Here is a 22,931-nt window from a genome sequence, read left to right as displayed (position 1 = left end):
GACTTCACTGAATTTTTAACATCTCCTGGATTAATTTTTTTCAGCATGAACAAAACTCATACAGAATATTTTGACATGATAAAAAAGGTACCCCAACAATGAGGCCTGATGACTGACAACAACTAAAAATATAATTGCCACACATCTTTGAACAACATAATGACAGTTAAATTAAAGGTCAGAATCAACTAATGCAAGTACCTTTCCTGATGACCTAAATCAGACAGAAATTCATCAATGCGTGTTTGCAGTTCACTTCCTTCTAGATTTTTCAACTTCTTCAGTTCACTCTGGAGGAAAAACCAAAGTTCCTTAGCCCCATTCTCAATCCTCCTCCTCAGTATTTCATGGTCTTTTCCAAGGCCTCCTACTAAAAAAAAAAAAAAAAAAGCATAAAAGCATCAGTATCAGTACTTTTAGTTGAATTACTTGTTAAGAAGCCAATACATTTGTGATAAGAAATACCAAAACACCAAAACTTGTTTTAGAATTAAAAGAAAACTTATCTACCAACCATCTCCTGCCCGCTTCTTATAGTTTTCTATCTGTTCTTTGGCCTTTAGAAGTTGCTCCTCTAAAGCATGTACCTTTCCTGCAGCTGGTCCCTGATCAATGGGACCATCTGGTATCCTAGGACATAGAAAATAAAGAAATTGCATGATTTATAAATATAATTATTTGATAAATTATTTGCATCAACAATTCAGCTCTCCTTTCATTTTTATTCCATACTGTTTTACTGATAAACCTTCATAATATTTCCTTAAAACCAGAAGAAATTAAACACATTGACATAAACAAGATTTTGAAAGCACAATTCCATAGGAGAAAAACAGTGCATAACACAGCTGCAATGCAGGATTCAGCCTGATCCTATACTGTGCTGCTTTCAAGACTTCCACTCACCAACATGAACAATGCAAGGCTCTGCTTGTGAAAACAGTATCTGGGGCAGTTTAATTGTCGACCTGATTGGCACACAAACAAAGCCTATTCAACATACCTTCAAGAGATTCTATTTCTGACTCTTCTTACATTCACACACGAGGTACATTCTTCTCTTGAACCCTGGCCATATATTCTTAGAGAACCAGGGCTCCAGCTCTTGAACTCTAGTTAAGGCTTCCTACACATTCACCCAGGATGACTTCAATGTATTGCATGGACTCAGAACAAGATCCAACCACCTTAAATGTACCATTGTCATGATCTCTTATTCTAAACTGTACCTCACCTAAAACAACACCAGCAACTGTAACATCAATTTGTAAAATTTCTGATATGTGAGCACAGGAGAAGTATGGAAATACATATCCTGAAATCTATGAGCCGTAAGTCAGCCCTGAGGGCACTACTGAGGTTTGTTCACCATCTCAACTTGAATCCACGTATTAATAAACCAAAATTATTGAAGTTTAGAAACTAGATGCTAACTACTATTTGCCTCACAAATTTAAAGCAGGTAAAATAAAAACTCTTTTAATTTCAAGAGAAATTACACTTATTAAAAATTATTCCACATTTTATAAGCTTTTGTAAGATCAGACTCTAAAGAGAAAAAGAGCAAGCAGACGTGCAATGAGAAGTCTTGAGAACTGCAAAGAATACAGAATTCTTGCAGAACATAAAGATGATTCTTCCTTCATAAAGGAATATGAACATAAAAAGAAACAGATATTCTCTCCACACACAAACAGAGTTTCACAGCACCATACACAGGAAGAGTCCTTGACAGGTGCCTCTAGCATAGGGAAAACAGTGGTTTGAGGGAGCACCTTCCCTGTAAAAAAGAAATGACAGCATTCTAAATATCCTACTGAGATTTTATTAACTTTAATGTCTCTCAGGTCTGGATAGCTAAATGCCAATAAAATTTCAGGGACTGATGAGAAGTTCATTTTCCCCGGAACAGTTGAAGAGAACAAACACCTAATGTAAGCATCAGAAAGGTGTATCACACGAAGCATAGCATTTAAGCACCTTTTTTCAGAAGGAGATAAGAGAGGTGGAAGAAGCAGCTATGTAGCCTGAGGGAAATTCAGTAAAAAATTCTGCAGTCTTAAAGCTTCCTATCGAAAGGATCCCTATCCTAGGGATAATTACTGAAAAAATATTTGTGTTCTAAAACTACCACAAAAAGGAATTACCATTAACTGCTCGTACATCTGCTTTTTCATGCACTGATGGAACAAGCATGTCAAAACTGGGTAAAATACCCTAATCTTAATCATGTGCACTCCCTAAATATACTCTCCATGTCAACAATCCATTTGTAAATTTGTTCCTACAGAAAATGTACAGTATTGTATCACACTGAGGTACAGTATTGTATTGCCATGTACAAGACAATACAAACAAGCCTTTAAAAAGTATATTGAAAGACATTTACGTTCTTACACGAATTTAAAACCACCAGATGGAAATGTGTTTGTGATCTGCTGACTTGGTACCACAGCTGGAGTTGTGAAGGAACAACTAACCACAAAATTGCCAGAAAAAAATGTTAGGGTTTATCTTGTACAAGTCACACACCCTAAAGGTAGAATCTGTGAAGAACAATAGGGTAAAAGGACACAAAATCATTACCATAAGAAGTCCTGAGACAGTGTACAAATAATCTTAGCATAAGGAAAGTCTGTTAAAGTAGCAATTAGAGGATCCTACAGAAGGATGGTTGTGGATGATATGAAAGAAGCACAGTAATGTTGATCATTTGATATAATTAAGATCTTAAAAAGAAAACTGCATGCCATTTAACATTCATCTTGTTTGGCACATTGGCACATTTGGCACAAATTTTTATTGTACTTAGACTGTTAGATAAAAGAGCTGGGATGGGGGGACATTCTCTAAGCTAGTTGTTTGGACTTTCAAAAATTATATCATTTTAGGATGAAACTAAGATAGCTTATTCTTTTTTCAGTTTTGTCTCCACATCTGTTACCTCATCAGACTCAGAATTGCTGTCTTCCTCACTTTCATCCAGTCTCAAAATTAAGGAAAAGATTCTTCTCTGCACAGCTTGGCTGTTATTACCCTCTCCAAGTACTTCAACTGACTTGGAGATACGACAACATTTGAGGGAAAAGCGTTTGAATTAAAATCCTTGTCTAGTCTCATGGCATCCTGCACGCAGATAATTTCTAGTGCAGAATATCCTAGTAATTATGCATACTTATGAATAAGAATTCCTCTTGAAAAACAGGAATTCTTACCAAAATAATTCTTACCAAAGTAAGTCCTGACAACTATTTTACTCCTTAAAATATGAGAGGTGAGTTTAAAGTAAGTTCATCTAAACTAAGATGATTCTAAGCAGTAATAAAAAAACCACATCAGTAAGCATCTAGGACACAGTGTCCTTCACTTATTACTATGGTAAAACTGTAAATTAAGTTATGAACACAAAATAAACACAATTATAATTCTCTTAAGCAGTCAGTCAAGCTAATAAACCAAGTAGTAGGTTTATTTCAATTCTCAGTAGTTACAAGGTGTGATGTTTGCATGCTGCTTCCTACCATTTGATAGCAAATAGAAATTATCTTTTCCATAATCAACTCATCAAATAAAGATATTACTGTATAACTTCAAACATCAAAAAAATTATGTTGTAGAGATAACCTGTTTCTACTTTGTCCCTTGTTAATCCAGCTAAAAAAAAAAAAATAATTCTATGTACATAATCCATATGACTTAGGCCAATTTCTCATCACCTTCAGGTGACAGAGGGGCAATGAAAAAGCAATGATATCTAGTCTGGATCTCTGAAGGCAAAAAGAACACCTTAAAAATTAATCATAGTGACATTCAATTTAGCTAGAAGAACTGCCATACTGTGTAAAATAATTGTAAAAATAATTTTAAAAACCCATAAATTACAAAAACCATTCTAACCTTTTCCTATTCCCAAGATATTTAAAAGGTTACACTAATTTATCAGCAAAAGGAAAAATATAAGATTTCACAAGTTCACACTCAAATATTTTCTCATTCTTTCATTTATATCTAAGTTCTTTGTATGGAGCTAGAAGGTTTATAACTAACTAAAGTCAAATTATGATTGTCTTTTCTTCTTTCACTTTTTTCTCTTCCCCAAGAAGAAAATCATGTTCAATTATTAATGACCACTAGCACACACAAACAAAAAGAATACAGGCTGTCACTTCATCCTTCTTAGACAAAACCTTCTCAGTAAATAAAACTGAAATAAAAGAGTCAATGTTATCTGCAAATAAAGACCAAACATCCCTTATCAATTTAGATCAGCACAGCCCTGATCAGTGCTGATTATATCCACTGCACATGTGTCCCTTCCCTTAACTCAGAATTGCACAAAAAGTAGTAAAAAGAGCAGAGGTGCCCACCATTTAGTTCAATTATCTTCATCCTTCACACACTAGCCTGTGCAATACTGTCAGCTTCAAACTTGAGATATTTTAAGTACATGTAATAGAAAACTGTACTTTAATATTTAAATTCTTATCAACCTGAAAGTATTCTTCTATCCAAGCCCCTTTAATGCTTTCTACAGGTTTAATGGGCCCAAAAACTGCCCAGAGTAATTGACAGAAGTACTTTAATAGAGTTGCTTATGATTAATTGATCTCGAGTTTGGATTCTCCACCAGCCTCAGCACCAGCTACATTAAAGCAACTCTAGTACTCTTTCAAATTCAAAATCTGATCTCTTCTTTCTGAAGCTACACTCAGAACTGTGAGAAAAATATCCTAAAATATAAAAATTTGGCTCCCACCCAGTAATACACAAAGAAGCACATAAATACTATGAAGCATTCATGTATTGCAAAAATAAAGCAACCCTAGGACAAGGATGAAGGCATACACAGCTTCCATCTAAGAAAATGGGACATTACAAAAGTTGTAATTGTAATCCTCCTAAAAGCCTTATATCATCTATATGCAACAGGGACAGTCTTCAGCAGTCATATCATAATACTAAGAGTAAGTAAAAATTTTAGGTAAAACTACTTCCTAAAACTACTGTTTAGGAAACAACATTATGTAATACTTCGGTTTGATTATTACTCCCTATCAGGTTTCCCTTAAATAACTACAAAAATTGCAGTAAAGATTTCCATTTTTGCTGTCACACCTACTACTTAAGTGTCCTTGAAAGGGTTCTTCCAGTTTGACTGGATACAGAATAGTAAAACAACAACCTGTAAAAAACTCAGTTTTATTACTATTTTGCACTATTGAAATCTAGACTGCTTCTAAAATCAACCCAGATTTGCTCCTACAATATTGTTTATGATCACATACAGACTATGGTACCTCTCCAAATCTCACTACACCACAATATTCATGCACATAATTTCTAAAACTCAGACAATACAAAACACCTTTAAGCCCATTTATCTTCTGCATCGCTAATATACATCTTTGCCTCTTTATAGCCCACAAGGAAGGTTTTTACAAAGCACCATATTGGCAAAAGAAAAACTACAGTAACTTCTCACCTAAGGCTTTTTAAATACACCATAAAACCTATGCAGTACCTGATGTAATTTCAAGTAATCAGAAGTGCACCACAAAAGTGTACTCAGTTCCTAAACGAATATTTTTTTTATTCCAGGCCATTTTCAAAAAGAGTGACTGTTCCAACTTGCACAGGTATATACAACTTAGAAAATAAGTATCTAAAAATATGCTCACCAAAAATCCTTACAAAAATATGAAATATTCTTAACCAATATGGGTAATGAATTAAAAATATTTTTAAAAATCATAAAAACATAATATATTTTGTGAAATCAAACATACAAATGGTTGCAGTGGGTGGGAAATAAACCAGAATAATCCAAACAAGTACCTATCAATGCCCTAAAACTTTAATTCTGCTCCTTACATATCTTGTGTGAGAAGAAGCAAGCGGAAGAAAATTACAAAATCAGGTATTATTTAAGTACCACAGAGAAAAAAAGGGTCAAGCAAGACTTTATAAAGCCTTTTCACAGATAGGATCTTTTTCAAGTTTTGAATGGTTAGTTTTACATGCACATAAGGTATGCTTCATAAGGCACATTTTTGGTTTTCTTTTTTGTTGTCTTTGGGGATGAGGAGCTGCTACATAAATTGGCAGCAAAGGAGGATTCAGATCTCAGGGTGGAAAGATCACTTCTTGTCTTTCTATGTTAGCATTCATAGAGAGATGGATGGAAACAAGCACACCAGCTCCTGTTTTCAACCATCCCAGAAAACTGACACTTTTATTAGGTGATAAGGAAGTGAGAGAAGTCATAGGAACCCATGATAATGGGAAAGTCCAGGCAATTGAAATGTACTGAAATGCATTTTACCATTTTAACTAACAATGTAATCAAATATGAAATACCAATTTTCTCTAACTTCAAAATGGAAATGAAAAAACAACTTATACTTTTATTAAACTACAAATTCTTATAACCATACCCACCTTCTGCCCCTTCCTGCCTGCCCTAACTAGCTAGTATTAATGTCACAGCTACTCATTATGATAATGTTCTACCATTCACAAAACTTCATTGCTCACTAAGACAAATTCTGTTAACTTGGAGCTTTTTAGCATCCAAAACTTTTATCTAATAGTGCCAAAATACTGTAACTAGCATAGTTAGCTAGTATAGTTAATCAGATGTTTGTTTATTGTTACAATTTTACAGGTAGGCACTCTCATCTTGTATAAAATCCTCCACAAGTAACCTTAAATTCCTAATTGGAATATGCCTAATTTCAGGCATTAGCTTAACCGTGTTGCATACCATAATATATTCTCTGTTTTAACCCCAAAAAATGAGCTTTTTTGTTCTCTAGATATAAAATCTTAGTGAAAAACGGCAGCAAAACCAAGTTTTTATCTCATGCCCTTTATGAGCTATACTGATGCAGGGACTGTTGTTTTATCCACTCAGATTTAACTGCCACTGTCAGTAACTAGAGTTTTCAGTACAAAATAAAAATTCTAGCAATTAAATCATATTCAAATAATAGTTCCAGTCCTTCTGTCTTTGATCAGTAAAGCCTAAAATAAATTACGTCTTTACTTTAAGATGTAAACTGGAGCAAAAGTGATCTTTTCCGTCTAATTGGATTTCTGAAGTTAAGAGGTGTTTTGTTTCTATAATGTATGCTCACAGCAGCAGTGATCTCTTCCAGTACACAGATACTAAACCCATGGACTGCTGGTTAATGCCTCATTTTAAACAGACATACTGCTATAAAAATGTAACTGGGACAATTTTAAAGCTAACATCTATTTTCAACACAACTTGTTCTATCTGGCAAACAAAGAAATGAGACACTGAAATTCTGTACCACATTATGATTTAATACTTTAATAACACAGGTTGACCAGGATACGTCTAAAACCTATTTGTGATGTTTCTATGTAAACAGTATCATGGATTTGGCACAGTAAAAATAATGAAAAGCCCTACATTGTCATGCATCATTTCCCTCAAAGTTAGTAGTTCACCAACCTCAGAGCACTTCCAGCATAAACTATGACTGGTTATCTTCCAGTCTCAAACTGGCTCGTGCCTGGAGAGCACTGACTACTGAACCTGGACACGTGTGGCTGTTCAACTGGTATTTAAAGTCATTTATGCTTCCTCATGCTAGAATTTCAGATTTTCCTGTGGTTATACAGAACTGCTCTGAGGAAAAGTCTCAGAAATACTGTTAAACACCATCTTTACAAAAAAGAAGCTGAACAGAGTCCAGTCAACACCGTTTTGCATCACTTAATCTAATTTCAGCATCTTGAAGCCATTAACTGAAGCATAGAAAAGGAATGTTGAAATATTCTAACATGGTTAGAGTAGATATAAACTAATGTTTTTATTTTTATAAATCATGAGAAATTATCAACAGTATAAGCTATTATTTAAAACTTGCCCACCAAAAAGGTAATATTTATCTGAATATAGATAAGGTTAGTGAAATATAGAAAGATATTTAGAAAAATCATCACTGCCTAAAATATAGTTTAGCCTCTACTTAGCACCTCCTGTCTCTACTGCCTCCTTCTTGAGAGGAAAACAGTACCCTGCCATCGGTAAAACAATTTATTCTCTTCTAGTCACTGTGTAATTTGAATGGGTTATATTTCAATGGCTGTGCACTACAACACATTACCATTTATTCAAGTCAGACAAACATGGGGGACTGAAAGCATGGAGGGTGGTAATCTTTACATTCAAGGCCAGATATTACCACCTCTGAGGCAAGAATCCCCAAGGCTAACTATTACTGTCTAATATTCAAGAAAGGTACAAATACTGCATTTAGTCAAATACAGAGCGTTGCTTTAGTTTCTTCATATCAGCATACAGTATATTACACCATTTTGTCAACAACATATATTAAAATCTTATCAAATACTGTTGTTATCATATATTAATAAACTGAGCTTAGGGAACTATAGCCCACTCAGCCATTCATGGCCATATTACTAAAGGTGAAGATTATCAATGCTCACTGTAGAGTACTTGGGTCAGCGGCATTTCTCCACCTCTGGGGAGCAGTACATGAATGCTGAGGTGCTTCTTCAGGGCTGACATATAGTTCAAAACTAAGACATATTTCTAAGCTAAGAAGCCTCATCAGCATGCAGCCACATCTACACTGCATTCCAGAAACCAGGAACAGAGTGCAGTGAAAAAATATTGCAGTGAGGCAGGGAAGTCTACCCAGCCTAGCAAATCCAACAGCCTGGATAAGAATGAAAGAGAGAATGCATGAGAAAAAACATCAGAGCAGGCTAAAGAGGAAACGTAATTCATTTCACTGCTACAGAGTTGAGGCATGATTTCATTAAATGAAGGTGGGAAACAAACTGACTTGAGCTAACAAGAACAGGACCAGAAACCTAAAACACCCTAGTAAAGAAAATATATTTGTGCAATTCTGTAATTTTCCCTATGAAATATGAAGTAAAACAGCAGGGTAGAAGATCCAAAATCTGCTCCTAAAGGGTATTAAAAGGCAAGCCCAAAATCAGTTTCTCCTTGCCAAGCAAGAACCAACCAAGAGACAGGATGAACTTTCAGTGCCCCTTGCTCTCCATGTACTACACAGGTGATCCTGGCCACACCACTGCTACACATGTGGTGCTCATGAGCACAGAGCTGGGAAAGAGACAGCCAATTCAGTAAAAAATTCAGATACACGAATTCAGCTCATTTAGACATTTTTAAAATAAACACCACCCTCCCATTCTGTAAAATCTTATACTGAGCTTTACTCTTCTCCACCTTCCTATAACATATGAAGCCTCTGCACTTGTCCCCATGATCCATCCCAGCTTCTTAGGCTGCATGTGGTGCTGTCCACATACTTGGGTCCAACCTGGCACTGACACATCCTGCCTAAGCAGCTTTCCCTTTCAGGTTTTTATGACAGCAGGTACCTTGAATCTATGTGAAAAGCTGTCTGTCTGAAAAGGTGAAAGAAAACACTTCAAAATGTAATCATACCCATCTACAATCTAATGACTGTAAAAAAGTAGATGATCCTACTGTTTTACAAGTATTTCTACAAGAGTAGCAGCAAGGCAAGGAAGAAAACTTGGATAAAAGAATTTTTATAATGCAGCAATCTATTGCAGATCATCTTCAGCAAGTCAGCATTTATCTTCAACAAGCTGTACAAATGTTTTCAGCAATTTTAAAACGAGCTCTTCTAATTACTGCATGCAGAAGTATAAAGAACTAGATGTTCTCATTTGTATGAATGTCATAATAATTGCACTTGTTTGAAGTTGGCATTGAGGGGTGAATCACCTACAGAACTCTGTTATTGTGACAGTAACATTTCCACACCATTAAATGACTCTTAAATAATGATTACATTAGACCAGGACTAAATGTACATTTATTTAAAGGTTTTGCAATATATTTTCAGCACAAATTAAAACACTTATCTATACTTAAATGTTAAATATAATTTGCAGAAACTCCCACAAACAACCCTTACAATTTCATTTCTGGTATTTCATATTTCAAAAATTTCCTGAACAGTTTTAATTACTTCCAGGTCCTACCTGAGAGATTCTGCCATGCGCCTTAAGTCTTCATTTTGCTGCTTTAACCGTTCAAGTTTAGCAAGGATCTTGGATAATTCACGACTGGAATGATCTGGGTGCTCGCTGTCTCGTACCAGGTGTCCACCAATATAAAAGAGTAAAGTTCCCCAAGCAAAGAGGATGAGCATAATCCAACGCCAGGAACCAGTCCATGGCCGCATTTTCAGAAGTTCAATTCACTCCAGAACTGCTCCGCTCACAAAATAGCAAACATTTTAAGTTCTTAGCTTGTACAAAGGTGGACAATGCCAGTTCCTCTGCTTCAACACATTGTACCAGAGAAAAATTATTCTCAGTGTTTATCTTACTGCAAGTCCTTAAAGAAGATTCTTACAAGGCTGTACATAGAAAGCATTAGTATTGCATCATTCTTCATTTATATTCTGTGGGAAAAAATAAAAATAAATCTGAAATTACAATTCTGATATGTACAAATACAGTGGATTTCAATTAAGCTAAATGCATTGTCATTAACATTCAAGAATGACAATAGACAATGTTACTACTTTCTGTCACAGAGACAAAGAAAAAAGCTTTTAACTTTCCACAGAACAGTGTGCTGAATTCATGAATGAATGACAAAGAATATGCAATTAATCCTAAATTTGAAATGGCCAGAAGAAATGCTGCTTTTTACACAAGAAATATTTACCAATTCGTGCCATTTCAGACATTAAAATAGTTCAAAAGTCACTCTGTAGTAAACTTGACATTTTCCTTTACTATCAACAAAGAGCTTTTATTTAATTACAAATACATCTTAATTTCTTTCACTTTTATTCCCTTTCTTCTCCGTTTTTGTCATGACTGCCACTCTTTAACAAATGAGTTATAGCCATTGTAACAGTATATTCTGCAATTTGCAAGTATTTGAAAATCAGGTATGACTTTAGAAACCTAGCTTTTAGAAACACTTCTCTGCTGTCTCAAAACTATCAAACCCATTTTGACAAGTTATTATTAAAGTTATAAAAAACTGCAAAAAAGTGCTCCAAAGGTAATACCTTCTCTCACAAAAAAACCCACCATGCCATTTTAAAAAATGCAAAATCACCTCAACTCATTTTCTACTTGGCAAAATATCATTCAATGAGGATAAAGTCTCCTTATTCTATCTAGATCAGATTTTAACTGACAGCATGTCCGGAGCCTTCTTTAAGTACTTCTCCCCTCTCTTCCTGTTTCTCAGCAATGTAACATTTTTACCTTTTTGAAGAGCATATATATGCCATTCTTATTCAATTTCCAAAATAACCTATTTCTTTGGATTCTCAAATCTTTAAATCCACTGTACTTCCTCTGAGATACCATCCACATCTACCTTCTCCCAAATTATTCTTTTCTGTTTTATCCTTCTTTCATCTTAACTTCTTTTTAATTTCATTTAGTTATTTTATTCTATTCCAATTCATTTCAAGCCTAGAGCAAAATCTTCCCAAATTGCAGTAACTTCCAAACTCACCCAGTTATGGAAATATGCCTGGAGCACACACCTCCAGATACAATAATTCTAACATTGAATATGCTTACTGTTTTCAACAGCACTGAAAATGCTGAAAATTTTCTCTGGTTATCTTGAGAAGAGGGGTAGTTTGTGTATGTTTAAAAGAGGCCCAAAAAAATCCACTTTCGACTAGTAAGACACAATTGGGACACAATTGTTTATAGAATACTTCGCAAGCAAAATATTGACTTTTTTTTTCCAATCTGTTTTTCATAAAACATGAGCTTAAGCAGACTCACAAATCAGGTATCTTCTTTACGAGAGGCAGCGTTGGTCTGTCTCAAACAACAGTGTTAGTAGATCAGACAATCAAAAATCCACAAAATTGATATAACGAGCCATCAGGAACAGATGGTATTCTTCCAACAGTTCTAAAGAAGTTAAAGAATGCAAAAGTTTAATTATTAACAGAGGTGTTCAACCTCTTACTTATAACCACTCTGTAGCAAAGGAAAGGAAAATTAAAACAGTAAACTGAATTATTTGTAAGGGCTACAGCAGGGAATCCTGCAATTACAGGCCAGGAAAAAAAAATATTCATGTCAGCCAAACTGGCAGAAATAATTAGATTAAATAAATCTGCAAACATAAGGATGAAAGTAATCAAAGTAAAAAAGTACTAACATCGCTTTTAGAAAGACAAATAGTGGCTATAAATTTATTAAAGTTCTTTTGAAGATGTAAACAAACAGGCAAGACAGAACCAGTTCTAATCGTTATGTAATTGATTTAGTCAGTGTGGATTTTCAAATGGCATTCAACAAGGTCCCCAAAATGTTCCAAAAAACCTAAGCTGCATGGAAGAAGAAAGATCATCATGTGAGTCCCCACCCCACTAGACAAGAGGAAACACACAGTAAGACTAGGCAATCAGCTGAAGTGGAAAGAGTGATCAGGGACCTCTCTGCACCCACTGGCAGACTTCATACAGCTTGACATATAAGTGTTTGGAAAACAAGGTGAAACATGAGGTGAAAAAGTCTCATAGCAATAAACTGGAGGTAATCAAGATGCTTAATGAGGAAAAAATCAAAAATGGGAAAAAAATCAGTTTATCAGTGGGTAGAGTTGTGTACAGACGACCTTTGAGGCCCATTAGGAATGGGATTTAGCTGTGATCAGTAATTCTATGAAATATCAGTTTAGCATTTGGCTAAATGCAACCAAGTCCTCACAGGTTTTGTGTGATTTCCCTCAATCTCTGAAGATGCCATTGTTCTTTTCGTAAGTTAGGTCACAGTAGAGTTAAATATAAAATAAAGATGCCAAACTAGCTGAATAAATAGGGAGAACATTCTGAAAAAACATTAAAAAGCCTGTATCTCAAATGTGGTGTATCTAATTATATGTGAGTGCTAGCAACACTTAACTACCAACTTCGTACTGTAATGTGGCTTACACATTAATTCTTTTATTTCATACTGTTCTGGCAATAGAAAATGTCAACATATTTGACATTTTGTCAAAGTATTTGACATTCCAGGGATGGGGCATCCAGAGATACTGGATGCCCCATCCCTGGAAGAGTTCAAAGCCAGGCTGAATGGAACTTTGAGCAACCTGATCTAGTGAGTGGCACCCTTGCTCACAGCAGGGGAGTTGGAACTCCACAAGGAACAGACAGAATATTTACCTAAAAATAAGGATCACCTTCAAGCCTTGGTTGGGAAATCAAATTGTGCATACTACACATGTAAGCCACAACTGATTGTAAGAATGTGAAAATGTTTTGTTGCCAAATTAACAGGAAAAATTTGGTTAAAAAACAGCATTGCTTCAATGTAATGGAATGCACTGAATGACTAAATGAAAATGACTACATGAAACACTAAAGAGACTTGATTAAAATGGCAAGTGAAAAAAGAGACTGAAGAGTAGCACCAATATCTTGATGAGAAATAATGTGCATCCATGTCAAAGTTATTTTGCTATAGCAAAAATGACTAATCAAAAATAAATACATACTACCTTTCCTCATCTTGCTCCCAATGAAGCCTTCCCGTTATTTTAAAGCTTTAAAAGGTACTTAAGAATTAGAAAATTGAATAGCCCAATACTATATAATTTTAAATGGAAGGACATTTTCCATGACTTAAATAAGGTCCCTTTTAATGTACTATTTCGAACATGCTTTCCATAGCAAATTCAGTGTTGCAGTGTGTATTTTCTCCATGTGTATTTTTGCTTCCTACAGAATTATGGCCCCAGAATAGCATTATGATTTTTCTTGGCAATGTATAGTTTCAAGTTATTTTAGATTAAATTCAAAGCAAACTAAGCAAGTCTACTTTTGGCTGAACCACCTACTGGCCTAGATTCACTCAAAAAAAGTGTACCTTATGTAAGCTGAAAAGAAGAAAATTACTCACAAAGTAAAATACATTACTATAGTTAACATATACAGCAGTATATTTAAGGCATGTATATCCCCTACAATTGCACAATGTATGAAACATTAAATCCATTCCACTCTAAGAGCTATCACAATGACTTATCACTAAATGTGAAACACACGTGAAAAGCACGTTACACCGTACATATAACTTAGATTGAACCCTCACAACATTATTAGTTTCCCTTACAAGTAAACTTATTGAAGTTAGTATTTTTAAGATTTCACTGACAAAAATTATCTTCTTAGGAAAGCATTCTACTCTAAGTAATGTTAGCCTGTTGTGCTCTCATAAAAATGAAAATTAAAACCAACTTTCTGATCCCAGTTCTTATTTAACAATAACGTGATGGCACAGCCTCTGACAAAGGATTAGAGCCTAAGGAAATAATCCTTTTAGGATATTAAAATAAAACTAAGGATCAAAGGACAAAAGTAACAAGTAAATGCCTCTGTAGCGTTTGATAAAAATAAGCAAACCTTACAAACATTATTCACGGTGTAGGCAATGCATTCTTTATGAGGACTTACACAGTAATTGAATCAGAATTCTCCATGTAACACAAGGCGTTGCTGGTGTCTCGTACGAGCCAAATACCTGCTTTTCTCTCTTGGACCTGCCTACTGTGATGTATCCCAAAACAGGATTTCTCTTTTCATGGCCACATTACTCTGGCAGTCAGCAACCATTTTATAAGGACATAATACATTCAAATCTTTCTGCGTCTATCTCTCTTCAGATTTATAAGCTCCTGTCTTATATACAGAAATTCTTCTTTTTCATCCTTTTAACTTTGTACTATTACGCTTTATCCCATTCTATCACTCCGGTGTCCTGAGTAAAAAATTCTTGTACATTTTTCTGACCCCATCAGAACACTCTTCTATTTTGTGACCTAAATTTCATTATAAACTATTATATTTTCATGACATTGTCACTACTGAAAACATCCAAGATGAGTAACAGATGTAATCCACTGCACTAATAGGGCCTCTCCTCCAGGCTAATACTCTTCCTTGCAGCACAAGTCCCTGTCACTTCATCCCTTCAGCTACTTCCTTTTCCAACAAATGACTCTACTTTTCATCCACATTTTCTCTCACTCAATATAGAACTTTCTATGTGCCAAGAAATGCTGAAAGGAATTCATACACATTCTCTCCCAAACTATGTTTCATTGGGAAATTTACCTCATTGAAACAGTTACCAAGTAAATCCAGAATAGTACAGATCAAAAAATTGTTGATGACAAATCTATGTTGCATTTATCTATTTTCCTATTTTTATCTACCTCTACTTTGTTAACTCTCATTTCTTTGAAATTTGTCCCCATGCTTTGCACACTATTGTGATCAAGCCATGACTGGTAATTATTTCTAGTTCTAGCATTCATATTTATCAATCCCAAGAGACTTTTTCCCATTTAGATGCAAACATTTTTCAAATAGTGACTGGAAACAATTTGGAAAGCATTTCATTCATCTATAACTTTTTAATTACCTTTATTAACATACAAATTATATCTATTGTTCTCTTCAACCAGAGAACAGAAATCCATTCACAGAGCATGTATTAATGTTTGTGTTCTAAAAGTATCCAAAATGAAGTTCATTCCATTTCTTAGTCAAGCTCACTGTTTTAGTTACATTTTTTCTACCCATAAAAACTATCCACTCCCTCTTTTTTCTGGAACAAGGACATAAAATTCGTAGTATTCCATACATACTTAATTATTGTAGAAATTTACTTCTTTTTTCTTCTTAACTTCTATTCACATGTATCAGGGGCCATAAGTAGACATAATCATTAGACCTGTTCACTATTTAATCATACATCCACAACTCCCTCTTTACTACTGTTTCTTTCTGCAAAAGTCTAATTTTATACTTGTACAGACTGCTCTGAGCAATTTGCGTGATATTCTCTTCATACACTCCCTTATAATTTTACATTAATAAATACAGTCTACTCATCTGATACAATCTGCAGATTATTCTCAAACTAAACATTTTCTTAACAGAAATCACCACCCTTTTCAATTTCATTCCAAGTGGAAACTAATTAAATGCTGAAGCCTTCAAACACTCTAATTTTGGATCTTTATCACAGAAAACTCCCTGGCAGGAAGAGATGGTACTGAGGGACTTCGTTTACTGTGCGAAAGCTACAGGCCCCCTCATTTCATTTGGTTAGAAAACAGAATCTTAACCAACCAGAACAAGCTTTGGACAAAGATACAAGGTGATTTGCACTTCCGGAAATTTTGCTAAAGAGGTTTTGTCACCAAGTGTGGAAGCTTGATGATTTTTCAGGCTTAGTGAGATTACGAAGATGGTAAATTGCTAGGACTTGAGGAATTAAAACCTCGAGTCTAAAAGCAAGATTATCAACTTGAGAAGTCATCTTAAGATTCATTTAGAAGCTTCAGCAGAATACATACTATAATACAGACAAAACATTCAAAGTAGGGGAATGTAGGGGAAGATTCTGGTATCATTTTGAAGCTTATAGTGTGTATTTGATGTAAAATGCTCACCTGAGCAACATAGAGACTATTTTCAATTTAACTGTGTAACATTTTACACTTGAAAACACCTTTGCAAAAATTTTGAATGAAAACACCCTCAGAATGGAAGGCAGAGGAATGAACAGACAAATATTCAGAATGACCAATTAGCAATCTTGTGCCAAATCTGTTCTTCTTTTATGAAGTCAATATTTACTGATGCAACGAAAAAAATTCAACAAGGTGAGCACACATAGAATACGAACTGAGAGCTGATCAACAGCTCAAGAGCTGCTGCATTTGCAACACAAGCAGCAGCAATAAATTCCCCAAAATGACTGATGATCAGTGAAGACACAAATCACCACACCAAGGTGGCTACTGCTTTTCTAAAGCTCTTAAGGTGGTGCGTGGCAGAAAAACTGAAGCTGAGAGAATAGTAAGTGCAATTTCCCTCACAAGCCTAAGTTCAATCAGAATCATGTAGGAAAGTAATTAAGGAATGTATGCAATTATTTCCTAGAAGCCTCCTCCTCCATCAGTGATCCGTAACTACCACAAATACCTGAGTTGTTATCAAGAATAATCAACTCTGTAGCACTGAACAAGGTCTTAGGACTTTCAACCCCAAAGAATTTCTAATATTACTTTCTATTTTACTATATTCCTTTACATTATCTCCTTGATGTTCGAAATGGTACAAATTACCCAGGTAATTTCTAGATTTTTATCCTCTGCGAGTCCAAATATCCTCCATTAAGAAAAAAAAACCAAAACAAAAATGAAGCCAAAACAAACAAACAAAAAAACCCCATAAAACCAAAACCCCCATACTTAGGAAGTTTCACATCAATCAGTCAGATGTTAATGGAAATGATTCCTCAAAAAAAAAAAAAAAAATAGAGTGGTTATAACAAATATAAATGTTTGATTCAAAATTTTTGATAAAGTACAAAGGAGAAAAGATTGATTCAGAATATCTAGGAAAAAAAAACTGCAAGACAATTGCTAGTTATTTGTTTTCATGATCAAATAAATAGCTCGTTATTAATAGTTCCCATGACAGCTTATTTTATACAACATGCTGCATTGAGTTAAACTCCTTGCATTTAGTACATCACATGGTCATACTGGTGAAAGTGCAGTAAAAAGTGTCAGTGAAGTCTCCATCCCTGGAGGCTCGGCAAAGACCCGAGCAACGCACTCCAATCAACCCAGCTGTGATCAGTGGTGTTGGACTAGAAGATCCCCAAAGAAACTTTCCAAATCCAGCTATGATGTGATTTCATGAAATAACTTTTACAGCTTTTGGTGTTTAAAACAAATTATTCTAAAATGCGTGACATGTAAACGTACAATGTATTTTATCTGTCACATAAATAGCAGTACATCTTAAAAAATCTTAACTTCATAACACATACGAAGAACAGCTTACCCTCTCTCTGACAGCAGAACGTAAACACAACTGCATCATGGAGGTTGGAGGTTAAAATGTAATCCCACTATTCCAGCAGTCAGTGAAATTAGTAACTGTTTGAAAGAAAACAAGAAAGTCCCTTTAATTTCACATTCTGTAAGAACATCTTCCTTTTGATTTACTCTTTATCGTAACAGTGAGAAAGAATCTTACATTTTAAAATACCTCATTTTCTATTTGTAACTTAGCTAATCATGGATTATCCACAAAGATCAATCATTCAACCAAAATATTTTTAACTACCATCTTTCATTATATCTAGATGAGATACAATGTGATCTAGCAACCAAAGAATTAAATTAAAGAATATTTTAGGCTCTGTATTGATTTAATGAGTAAATTTTACAAGTCAGTCTCACAAGGCCTCAATTTCCCTTGTTAATATTTGCCAACTTCAAAATTATGTTTGAAGTTGATTCATTAATATTTACTGATACCATCAAATTTGCAGCTGAAAGATGTTATACATGTTGAATGCAAGATATAAATCTGCATAATCAATTAAAGCAGTTCAGCCATTTAGCAGTTTTGTCAAATAATTGTTTCCCCATGTCTAAGCATCAGTCCCTGTTCAAAATACCAGGCAAAATTTTGAAATGGAAAAAAAGAAATAAAATCAAAGATAGAATATTTAACCTTAATTTTAATAAAATTAATAGAAGAGTATTCATGTATATTCTTTCACATCTTTTATCATGTATATCTTTTTATCATTTATAAAAATCATGACTATGTTAAGGAAACCTTGGAAAGAATTTTCTTTCAATCAAAATATTAAAAGTCACTAGAATAATCACTGGAAAAATCACAGATCTGGAGCTTTGGAGAAAACAAAATAAAAGTAAGTTGAACAGCTCTTCAGAAGTATTCCATAGCAAAAGAATACAACTCCAAAATTTCAAGGAAATTCCTGGTGTCTTCCAAAGAAACATAAGCTCTCTTCATAACTTTTTAACCTAAAAATATAGTTTATCTCTCACAACAAATTTCTTCAGATGCTGGTGACATCAGAACTGGAAGCAGCAGTCCAGGTGGGATCTCACAGGAGCAGAGGGGGAGAATCACCTCCTTTGCCCGGCTGCTGTTGGCGCAGCCCAGGACTGGGTTGGCTTTCTGGGCTATGAGCACGCACTGCCAGCTCATGGTGAGTGTTTCATCAAATGAGTCCGCCATTTTTTTGACAGACAGTATTAGGGGGGCAGAAGGCATTCTACTTGCTTCTCCACTATCATTCTCATGCTTTTCTAAGATGATCAGGTCAGGCAGGGCCTCCCAGAGAAAGAGAGACAATGTGCATGCACTCGTTGGAGATACCCTGACTACGCTCAGGTCCAGGAGACTAAAGAAACTATGCAGTATGACAGTGAAGAAATTCCATTACAGGAGCTTGCTACCCAGTAAAGAAATTGCAGCAGGGAGCAGGGAGCAGACTGATCTTAGACACTACAGGAAAAACTTCCAGCAGATCAGAGGGCACTGCACAGTTCAAGGCTTAAAGTCACTGAATTAACTGCAACCAAGTAGAAGCAACAGCACACTCACAATGACAATGTGGGCAGAGAAAACCTTGTAAATTTTTTTCCTTTTTCTTCTTTCTTCTCTATACACTGAGTTTGCAATACTTAAAGTGTTAATTATCCTAACTGTTATTCTAATAAAACTTGGCACTTCTTCAATTAAAAAACATTTGGTTTCCTTTGAGGAGCTAATTACACGGAGAACGCCTATGGTGAACCACATAAAAATCACGGCCAGCTCAGGGTCCTCGGCCCCTGTAGTTACTAAATATATTTCTACTGGAAGAAAAAAACCCCGAAACACACACACACCCACAACAATGGAGTTAAGTACTAGCACTAATCCTACTTCAACAACATAGCTTCTGGTCAGAGATAAAAAACAAACAATCCAAACACCAATTTTGGTACTTTTAGTATCAGAGACCAAACATTCTCGAAATTATGCTATACGAACACCTACAGGTTCAGTTATCACAACAGCAGTGGTTCAGAGAAGTCCACACCCACAGCACTTAGGGGCTTTTAAGCTAAGATATACATAGAACACTGACCTTGAAAGAGCTTAACAGGAGTTAAGAATCTAATCAGAAGTAGTAACTTTTCTAAACTAGATAAAAGAATCAAGAGTGCATCAACAGTAACAAATACAGTCTGAAAATAATAAGCACTCCTTATTAGATACAGTAATAAATGAGTGCTCATAATTCTTGTAACATATTACATTTGAAAGCTTCCAAAAAGATACAGTAATTTCTCTTTTTTTATTTACAATCGATGTAATTTTGAACAAAAGAGGGAACTGTGCCTTGAAAGAAAAAGAGCAGCTTACTTGTCAAATATATACAAGATTCTCTGTCAAACAGACAAAAACTTATTGGTGATTCTTCTTTTAGAAAGGTAAGAGAGTCAATTGCAGAAACAATGCACTCCTCCAAGGAAATTATATATATGAATGGATAAAGCAGTCTTCACTTTTACAGTCCTTTTTAACTACTAAGATAATACATTAACCAGAAACACAGTGAAGTGAGACATTAGCTTTGTCTGATATTAACTAATGAAATGTCTTTGTAAGACAAAAATTACCTTAGAAAATGAACAGGACAATCACATGATAGTAAAGGTTTATTTTTTCTTGTTTACTTACTGTATTGACTCCATACAACCCTATTCTAGTATAAACACAGTCAATGAATAATAAAAATTCAACTCTAAAAAACCTCAACTCTAACATCAATCATGATCTTCCTCCACCGTAGTATGTTAATAATCTACTGATAGTCCTTGCAGAAACCTCATTCCAAAAAAAAAAAATAAAAACAGGAAGAGGGAGAATCTTTGGAAGCAATGAAGTAAAAGAACAGACTATGAAAGTTAGAAGGACATAACTCATGTGTTAAAAAAAGAATTTGTGACATTGAAATTGTTTCTTACACACGCAAATAAACACATAATAAAATCTGGGGATTAGGAGTTCCACCTGGATAAATCTGGCTCATGAGGTAGGAGAAAGTCATTCCTAAACATGTAAGTGCAAAACAAATAAAGGAATCAGCCACTGAAACAGATGATTTCATTAAGCAACAGATTCTCAGTTGCTCATTCCCTTTTAATTGAAGCACCTAAAATGCTTTCAAAAATACCCAGCCATTGAATCAAGAAGCTGAACAGAATTGGGCTTTCTGCCCTGCATAAGTCACATGAAAGTTAGCAAACAGAAATGGCACATCCTTTTCTTAACAGAACTTAATAGAATGTTTGCCTTCTGTTTCAGTGCTCATCTGGGACCAAAGTACAGCTGCCACTTCCTGGGAGAAAGTGCAGCTCCCTATCGGTAGAATAATCTGGATACCTTGGGAAAGGAGTAGAGAGGGAGAAAAAAAACCAATGGACAACCTTAAGGTAATATTTGACTTTTCCATTTTTGTTTCTGCTGAAGCGCTCCACTAAATTTTCTTTTCCACTTGCTTCCCCATGTCATTCCTTAATGGTTGCAAACATCAGAAGTAAGATCAGAGGTATGATCTTTCCTCTTTTGGCTGGCATCAAAGCAACATGGAAAAATCTAATAACCAGGAAACTTAACATCAGTCTGTTCACAACTCAGCTGGATGTTTATAAATCAAGATGAAAAACAGGCAGATGAGAGAGCTGCTGAGTTTGTAATAGTTATGCAAAAATGCATGACACTTGGCAGCCGTAAGGAAACTAAAGTGATATTCGCAACCAGGAGGTTTTGCAAAATCAAAGCATAGTGAAGGCTATACGGTAAAAAAAGAGTCACAAAACTGAGCTAAAAGCCTTTCTTCTTACACATGGCAGACTTGGAGACAGAAATGTCAGAATACAGTTTTGAGTGGGCCACATCAGGGAAAAGAATGTCGAATGGGATCATTATCTAAATAATCAGACTTGCTTTGTATCACCATTTTCTAGTTTAAATTGAACCATGTTTGATGCAGTACTTTTATTAGAGCAAGACAAATTTTACTGGGGATTGCAAATAGTAATATTGCCATTTGATAAAGAAGTATCTGCTTTAACTTTAATTCCACTATGCCACAATAGGCAGACCTTAGCCTGTGAAAATTTCCCTTGGCATTCCAATTTTCTTTTTTTTTTTTGGGATAGAGAATTTTATACACTAAAAAGCACCAAAAAAGGCACCTAATGAGCTAATTCAAGTATGGGAAGCAATTTATTTGCATTAGCATATAGGTTCACTCTGTCTAATTTACACTGGTTTACAGCTTCAGTAGAGCTCCATGCCACCAAAAGTTGATTGCTTCCTGCATGTGATCTTCACCATCACCATGGCTCAAGTGTACCACTGATCTAAGATCTATTCACTTATTTAAAACTGAAGGAACTGAAAAACTGAAAGCACTTTGTACAATGGTAAGGCTATGAATAAAACAGAGCTGTGAAGTTGCAAGTCCAAACCTCACATAATGCTGCCAATGCCTTTTCCTCTCTAAAATTGGTGTGACACATTATTAAGGCAAAATGACAGGTGAGTTTAAAACTTACTGAGTTTAAAACACCTTTGAAAGTGTTAGCTTCCTGCTTAGCTCTTTTTATGTCAAGTATTAAGTTTACACTGCTAATCAGAATTCCCATTTTTATTCATAACACTAATACATAAATTTGCTGTCAAGCCATCGTGAGTGTTAGAAACTATCAGCCTTAATGACTGAGCTGTTTTCTTTTATATGTAAGACGGGATTTTTCATCTGTGTGCCTGGATATATGTAACTTTTTCTATAGAAATTAAAGCAAGCTTGATGCTTTTTACAAAATAGTATTTTATTTTATAGGCTAAACATTCTAAAAATAAGATTTTAAATTCATTTTCCATATAAAATAATTATTTAAGCAATATTAATATTAGTACAGTAACAAAAGACTTAAAAGCTAAATTTGCATATATTCTCAAAGGTAATTC

At 34.9% G+C, this 22,931-nt stretch overlaps 1 protein-coding gene across 4 annotated transcripts in view; it reads right to left on the bottom strand.

Annotated features, from left to right (window-relative positions):
* The window catches only part of FUT8 (fucosyltransferase 8), a 105,984-nt gene that overhangs the window by 44,706 nt on the left and 38,347 nt on the right, over window positions 1-22,931 (bottom strand). For 3 of the 4 annotated variants that reach the window (XM_039552097.1, XM_039552096.1, XM_019282841.3), the window contains exons 3-7: window positions 17,925-18,019; window positions 11,830-11,961; window positions 10,045-10,469; window positions 515-630; window positions 202-370 (exon numbers count right to left, since the gene is read on the bottom strand). In XM_039552097.1, the coding sequence (XP_039408031.1) occupies window positions 202-370; window positions 515-630; window positions 10,045-10,247 (488 nt within the window). In that variant the 5' untranslated portion in view covers window positions 10,248-10,469; window positions 11,830-11,961; window positions 17,925-18,019. The remainder of the gene's footprint in view (window positions 1-201; window positions 371-514; window positions 631-10,044; window positions 10,470-11,829; window positions 11,962-17,924; window positions 18,020-22,931) is intronic. The other variant, XM_039552098.1, reaches the window with a different exon arrangement.

The sequence above is a fragment of the Corvus cornix genome, chromosome 5 (genome assembly GCF_000738735.6).
Source record: "Corvus cornix cornix isolate S_Up_H32 chromosome 5, ASM73873v5, whole genome shotgun sequence".
Classification (NCBI taxonomy): Eukaryota; Metazoa; Chordata; class Aves; order Passeriformes; family Corvidae; genus Corvus; species Corvus cornix.
The sequence above is the reverse complement of the archived record's forward strand: the minus strand, read 5'-3'. Positions and strand labels throughout refer to the sequence as shown.